The sequence below is a fragment of the Amaranthus tricolor genome, chromosome 11 (genome assembly GCF_026212465.1).
Source record: "Amaranthus tricolor cultivar Red isolate AtriRed21 chromosome 11, ASM2621246v1, whole genome shotgun sequence".
NCBI lineage: Eukaryota > Viridiplantae > Streptophyta > Magnoliopsida > Caryophyllales > Amaranthaceae > Amaranthus > Amaranthus tricolor.
In genome coordinates, this window is record NC_080057.1 from 12,060,967 (window position 1) to 12,069,378 (window position 8,412).

At 32.0% G+C, this 8,412-nt stretch overlaps 1 protein-coding gene across 1 annotated transcript; it reads left to right on the forward strand.

Annotated features, from left to right (window-relative positions):
- The first annotated feature begins 606 nt into the window (after positions 1–606).
- LOC130826501 (uncharacterized) lies at positions 607–3,801 on the forward strand. The gene is made up of 7 exons (XM_057692083.1): positions 607–610; positions 1,989–2,067; positions 2,266–2,728; positions 2,844–2,849; positions 2,965–3,374; positions 3,439–3,556; positions 3,640–3,801. The coding sequence occupies exons 1-7, from the start codon at positions 607–609 to the stop codon at positions 3,799–3,801; spliced, it is 1,242 nt and encodes a 413-aa protein (XP_057548066.1).
- The last annotated feature ends 4,611 nt before the right edge of the window (positions 3,802–8,412 follow it).

The following is an 8,412-nucleotide window of genomic DNA, read 5'->3' on the forward strand; positions in this document are numbered from 1 at the left end:
TTTTAACATTATTGGATTTAATTTTTTAGGCCTTAATTTTAATTTTTTTTGTTTTTTAGTTGTTTTTTTTAAATATTATGAAAAATAAAAAAACATTAAATGAATTAAGTTATGTTATAATATTGATTTAACTCGAAATTAAGTCTTTTAATCAAATGAGTTATATAGGTTTGTTCAAATTTTATACTTTAACCTAAACCTAACCAATTTAATAAACAAATCGGATCGGCACTACAAAAAACAACTGATTTAGCAATGGAATAATAGCGAGGGGAAGTGTTCGTCGCCCATGGCGATGGAAAGGCGAGAGAGAGGCTGGTCGCGAAAGCAGAAAGTTCAATGGCGACGGGAACGATCGTCGCCCAGGAGTCGCCATCTGCCATTTTTCTTTTTTTTTTTTATTTTACTACATGGCGACGGGCGTTCCTGTCGGCATTTCGTCGCCAAGGAAGACAGAATTTTTTATTTTTTAATTTGATGCATGGCGACGGGTCTGTTTATCGCCACTTAGTCGCCATGTTTGGTTTTATTTTTTTAAAAGTAGGCGACAGAGCCTGTGGTAGCCCTTTGGTCGCCATGTTTTTGAATTTGAATTTAAAAGTGGCGATGGGTTTGTAATCGCCGTCTTGTCGCCATTTTGTTCTATAAATAAGCTGCAAATTGTGGTGGATCGTATATTTTGGAAGCTAAAGAATTAGAAGAGGTTAGTAAGTTTTTTGTTTATTCTCTTTATATGAGTTATTTTTATTTATTTTTATTATTTATATTTAGTTTCTATTGTCATTAATTTGATTTAATTTTATTATTTAATTAGTACATATTTTATTTTCTTTGTTATTTACTTGAGTTTTATATTTACTTGATTTAATTTTATTATTTAATTTCTATTGTTATATACTTGAGTTTTTATATTTTTATTATTTTATATTTTATTTTTATTGACATTAGTTTGCTTTAATAATTTTTATTAGAATAATTATATTATTATTATCATATATTGTCATTAACTTACTTTATTGATCAGTTGAATAATTATGTTATTATATTATATTTAGGTGTTAAAAATGAGTTCTAGGCAAGAAAGAAGTTGGATGTACAACCGACGAAAAAATGGAAAGTTTAGTTTAAGATTTATGAGAGGGTCGGAAGAGTTTTTAGAATTTGCTCGTACACAAAGCATGAGTTCTGAGATTAGATGTCCTTGTAAAAAGTGTAAAAATTGTTGTTATAAGGAACCAGATGAAATAAGAGAACATCTAATGAGAAGGGGGTTTGTTGAAAATTACTATGAGTGGGAATATCGTCAAACAATCCAAATCCATACTCACAGATGGTACATGATGCAGTAGCTAGTGTGTTTCCAGACAATTACCATCACTTTCTTCCCTCACAGTATAATATAGTGTCAGTAGATAATGAACCACCGGTACACGTTGACGAATATCCAAACCCACAGTGTCAACAGTTTTTTGAAATGTTAAATTCTGTAAATAGTCCTTTATATGAAGGTTGTAAAAATCACACCAAGATGTCTATTATTGGTCGACTTACAAACCTGAAGACAGACCATCGTCTCACTGAGAGGTGTTACGACGATATTTGTAGTATTGTGAACGAAGTGTTACCAGAAGAGAATACGATGGTAAACAACTTCTACGAAACGAAAAAACAAATAGCTGCTCTTGGATTACCTGTTGAGAAGATAGATTGTTGTCCTAACGGATGTTTGATATATTGGGGGAATAATGCGAATGCAACTTGCTGTTACATTTGTGAAACTTCTAGATGGAGAAGAAATAGTAAGGGTGATAAGGTTTCGCGGAAACAATTTCATTATTTTCCCCTAGGCCCCAGATTACAAAGATTGTATGCTTCAGAGGCAACAGCTAGGCATATAAGGTGGCATGTAGAGCACCGCACTAAGGATGGAGAGATGATACATTCGTCCGATGCTGAAGCGTGGTTGACATTTAACGACATTCATCCAGACTTTGCATTGGAGACTCGAAACGTGCGGCTTGGTCTGTGTACAGATCGTTTTAACCCATTTGGAAGTTCGGGTCAACAGTATTCATCGTGGCCTGTCATTTTAACACCATACAATCTTCCGCCATGGATGTGCATGAAGAAGCCGTATATGTTCTTGACCGTGATTGTCCCTGGGCCGAGTAATCCAAAGCACAACATTGACTTATATCTTCAACCACTAATACAAAAGTTGAATATGTTGTGGGAGGAGGGTATTTGTACATTTGATGTGTCAAGAAAGGAGAATTTTCAACTAGTAGCAGCTTTAATGTGGACGATCAATGACTTTCCGGCTTATTCGATGTTGTCCGGGTGGAGTACTGCGGTCCGATATGCTTGCCCTTACTGCATGGATGATTCCCAAGCTTTCTACCTTACGCATAGCAAGAAGGTGTGTTGGTTTGACTGTCATAGAAGGTTTTTAGATAAAAGTCATCCCTATAGGAGAAATAGAACAAATTTCAGAGCAGGCATTGTTGAGAAAAGAGACCCACCTATCATTCGGACAGGACTTGAATTGCTTGACGAATTAGACCAGTTTGGTTTTTTGAGAGTCAATGAAGAAGATGCACTGGAACATAATAAAGAGGTTAGTAAGTACTCTACTGGATGGAAGAAGAGGAGCATATTCTGGGATTTGCCATATTGGAAAACTAATACGATTCGACATAATTTGGATGTTATGCACATAGAGAAGAATGTTTTTGATAACATTTTCAACACTTTGTTGTGTGTGCCAAGTAAAACAAAGGATCACGTCAAGGGTAGACACGATCTGCATGAACTTGGTATACGTTCAGAATTACATCCTATAGGTACGTGTACACTCAAACCTTTATATAATTAATAATTAATAATAATTCATATAACATCTTATTATGATTATATACAGGTACGTCTATTCCTAAAGCTTCCTATACATTAAATGAACAATAGATACGTGCCTTGCTTCAATGGTTGAAGAGTATTAAATTTCCCGATGGTTATGTCTCCAATATGGCAAGGAATATTGACATGGCCAAGCATCAATTGTTCGGCATGAAAAGTCACGACTGTCATGTTTTCATGCAACGCTTAATTCCAATTGCATTCAGAGAATTGCTACCGGTGAAGGTTTGGGAAGCTCTTACGAAGTTGAGCTTATATTTTAGAAGTTTGACAACCACAAAGCTATGTGTGGAGGATTTGAGGAAAATGGAAGCAGATATTCCGGTTACCATCTGCAAACTAGAGACTATCTTTCCGCCCACATTCTTTGATAGCATGGAACACCTTCCTATCCATTTGGCATATGAAGCTAGAATTGCAGGACCGGTCCAATACAAATGGATGTATCCGTTTGAGAGGTATATAAATCATATGTAATTAATTTTTTCATTATTCTACCGGTGAACTAATTTTTCCGTACAGGTACCTTAGACATTTGAAACTGAATGTGAAAAATAAAGCTCATGTTGAAGCGTCGATATGCAACGCATATTTAACAGAGGAAGCATCGCATTTTGTTTCCCATTATTTTGAGCCACATGTGCGATGCAGGATCAGAGACCTTCCTAGGAATGACGATGGAAGTTACAACAATATTGTAACTTGTGTATTCAAAATCTCCAGTCATCCAATAAGATTTCATGGAAAAGGAATTCATATATTTTGGATGAAAGAGATTACGAGATTGCACATAGATACGTGCTAATGAACTGTCCAGAGGTGGATGTATTTATATCTGAGTTTAAAAGTTCAATTCAAAGACATCAACCGAATTGGTCAAGTTAGAGGATTGAAGCGTTTGTGCAAGAGAATTTCACTGATGTGTTCAGAACTGCAGTATGTTTTTCATCTATTACGTTAGTTATTATGTATGTATGTTAGTATTACGTTAATTAAATTCATAAAGTTATTTCCATTTATCTGACAGACAAGACAAGGATCATTCGATAACCGAATGAACAGTGACATTTTGAAGCAGATTGCTGAAGGACCACTAAAACATGCTCGGAGTTACAATGTCTGTTACACAAACGGATATAGATTCCATACAGTACGTCATGCATCAAATAAATTAGCAGACAATAGTGGAGTGTGCGTCAAAGCTGCTGACAACAGTCGTGACGAAGAAGATTTTTACGGGCAATTGCTTGAAATCGTAGAGGTTGAATACCCGGGGATACCTATCAAAAGAGTAACGTTGTTCAAATGTCATTGGTATGACCCAAATACTACTGGAAATAGCTGCGGAACAAATATTCATAAACGATATAAGTTAGTTGACATACATCAAGGTGGCTCGTATCATTTATATGATTCGTTTGTGTTGGCAAGTCAAGCATGTCAAGTGTATTATCTTCCATATCCGAGTACAAGACAAAATTTAAAAGATTGGAGAGCGGTTTGCAAAGTCAAACAGAATAAATTTGACAAAGAAGTAGAACAGGAATCCAAAGATGCTGCTTTCCAAGAAGAAAATAGGGACCGTATTGAAATTGAAGAAGATGTTTCCCAAACACCGCTTCTTGATTCATCTGGCGAAATTGTTCAACAGGTGCATGATAATGATGAAGATACTGAAGAAGATGTGGATCTTAAACTGTTAGAAGACGAACAATCCGAAGATGAAGATGTTGAGAACAACGACTATTTTAGTGATGAAGATTAATTTAATTTTTGGGAAATTATCAATGGTGCCCTTGTACTATTGAAAAATTACAATGGTACCCAACTGCATTTTAGTGGTACCCCCCCAATTATATGGTAATTACAACCGTGACCTTAATGATGAATTTTCCGTTAAATGTCCTTTAAATTTGGAATTTAACCTAACCATGGTTAGTTTCTTCTTCTTCTTCCATTTTCTCTTTCATGGCTGCTCTTCTTCCATGGCTGCTTTCCTCTCCTTGTGCCGGATGATGAAGTTCCCTTGTGTCAATGACGGATGAATAAGGAACACAATTCTACAATGATCTATCCCTCAATTGTTAACTACATATAAATCATCATAGAACATATTTCAAGATCTGGGACATGAAATACAACAAAAATGGGGGGATAATTTCAAGTTCTCCTCTATTAGTACGAATTACGTCTTGTCCAGATAATTCGTCAGCATTGGTACTCTCAGAGCTATTCGGAGGTCTCATATTATTTTCCTGAAACCAATTTGCTATCAATTCCTTGACCGTGTAATTAGGTATAACATTGGTGTGAGAAAGAAACTGCCGGGTTTTGGGGCAAATTGTAAGCCCATTATCAAGCCATTTCTGAATAGAAGATCTCTCAAAAGTTTGGCCAGAAGCTACAATTACCGGGTCTAACATGAAATCTAACGACAACGGGCAATGGAAGTATGAAGGGATCGCAACACCGTTCATTGTTCCAAAGCATCCATTTTTAAGCATATAATTACAAATAAGACCCAGAAGATCAATGATTTGATTAATCTGATCCACCTCTTCTAAGCAATTGTTCGCCTGAAATTTTACCATCTCTTTTTAAACAGCAATACTCTCCTGAAGTAACACTTGGTTCGACACTAATCCCAGAGACTCCACAACCTTAGCCAAGTGTTCATTGCAAGAAATTTGATCATCATTTTTACTTCTGAGAGTTTCTTCAATGTGTCCCGAGATCCGTTCGGGCTGCCAAGTTTGAAGCTCCTGCACGCAATGCTGAAAAAACCGTAAAAGTCAAAGAGGAGAGGAGAGGAGAGCAGCCATGAAAGAGAAAAGGGAAGAAGAAGAAGAAACTAACAATGGTTAGTTTAAATTCCAAATTTAACAGACATTTAACGGAAAATTCATCATTAAGGTCACGGTTGTAATTACCATATAATTGGGGGGTACCACTGAAATGCAGTTGGGTACCATTGTAATTTTTCAATAGTACAAGGGCACCATTGATAATTTTTTATATGTAATTATTTAATATTTTGTAATATTTAATACAATTTAGTTATAATCCTTCGAATTATTAATATTTTTTAGTAACAATAATACTAATAACAACAACAACAAAGTAATAAATATATATCAACAATAATCATAATAACAATACTAAAATTAAATAAAAACAGTAATAATAATAATAATAATAATAATAATAATAATAATAATAATAATAATAATAATAATAATAATAATAATAATAATAATAATAATAATAATAATATTGATTTTAACAACAATAATAATATTAATAACAATAACAGTTGTAATAATAATAATAATAATAATAATAATAATAATAATAATAATAATAATAATAATAATAATAATAATAATAATAAAATTAATAATAATAATAATAATAATAATAATAATAATAATAATAATAATAAAATTAATAATAATAATAATAATAATAATAATAATAATAATAATAATAATAATAATAATAATAATAATAATAATAATAATAATGAAAAATTTATAATAATAATAATAATCATAAAATTAATAATAATAATAATAATAATAATAATAATAATAATAATAATAAAATTAATAATAATAATAATAACCATAAAATTAATAATAATAATAATAATAATAATAATAATAATAATAATAATAATAATAATAATAATAATAATAATAATAAAATTAATAATAATAATAATAATAATAATAATAATAATAATAATAATAATAATAATAATAATAATAATAATAATAATAATAATAGTAATAATAATAATAATAACAACGGTAATAATAATTATAATAATACTGCACAGCCGTATTTTTCACCACTGCAGCACGCAAAGGTTTTCATTATCGAGGCGTTAGCGACGCACTAGCGACCGAAACCTGGTCGCCAACCTGAAAAGTCAAACAGACTACTCTTGTCAATGCAGGCAGCGATGAACCAACGACCAATATCCCGTCACCCTCCGTCGCCATTCCACGTCAAAAAATGAGCCAAATAATTTGCCCACTGCAGCACGCAAAAATATTGATTACCGAGGTTCTTGCGACGAATCAGCTACCGCCATGCTGGTCGCCATCCAATCACTATTCTGAAAAGTACAATCTGTTAGGTCTTGTCATTGCAGTTGACGACGAATCAGCTACCGCCATGCTGGTCGCCCATTTCAGAAGAAAAATGTCATATGAAGCCCTAATTCCTCATTTCCTACACAGGTATCCTCATTTCCATACTTCTTCATTTTCCTTATACTTCACCTTTGAGTTTTCTTTTCCTCCATTCATCTTATTCTCTATTAATTTTCTTTTCTCTTTTAATCTTTTGCTCATCATTTTGTGATTTCTACTCATCTTCAACTTTGAAAAACTCATCTTCTTATTAAAAGTTTAGTGTTTATTGTTTATTTTTTAAATTATTTCAATGTTCTTGATGATTATGATGATAAATTATGTTTGAATGTTTTTTTTTATGTTTGATTTCGAGCTATGGAGTACATTGTCATCTTCAACATGTTTTTTCTTGTAATTTCACGATGTTTATGTTGAATTATGTATGTTTTTTTAAAAATTTAGGATTATGGTATATTTTGAGCATGTCCACTGTTATTATTTTGTTTCGTCATTTTTTGTATGTTTTTAACATTTTCGAATTATGGTATAACTTGAACATGTTTAATGTTATTTTTATGCATTTTTTGAATTTCGGAGTAATTTATATTTTCGAATTATGAATTATGGTATACTTTGAGCATGTTTTATGTTATATTTTTTTTTAGATTTCTTTTATTTAATATGCAACTTTGGAATTATAGAGTAATTTATTTTTAATATGTTGTTATTATCTAGTTCCGAAATTTTTTTTTGTTTAATATTTTTGAATTTTTGAGCATGTCTAATGTTAATTAAAACGGTTTTTTCTCTAAATTTTTAAATTTAATTTTCGAATTGCTTTAATAGTATACGTAGTAATGTTTAGTTTGAGAAGAAAAAATTCATTACGTAGATAAAATTGGGACATTTTATGGTATAGATAAGATTGATTTTAGTTGAAAATAATATTAGGATTTGAAATAAATATTATAGGCAAAATGAGCAGCGACCCTAATGATTGGGCTAGCAACTATTTCTTGAATAATTTGTCGAGTAGCAATGACGACAATAACGACAAAGACAACAGTAACCGAGCTCATGGGAGTAGTGAAAATACTCCAAGTGATACCGTGCAAAATATGGAAGAAGACGATGGAGACGATCCTCGTCCGAATCTTCCATGGCTACCAACAATAAACAAGTAAATATTTTAATCATCTTATTATCATTAATATTTTTTCAATATTAAAATTTTAATGTAAACTAATTTTGTTAATTATTGTAAGATTTAATCCCATATCCGGAAACACGATTGCATCCAAAATAAGGGCTACCTTCAATTATAGGCAAGATGTCGAAGGTAGTAGTTGGAAGG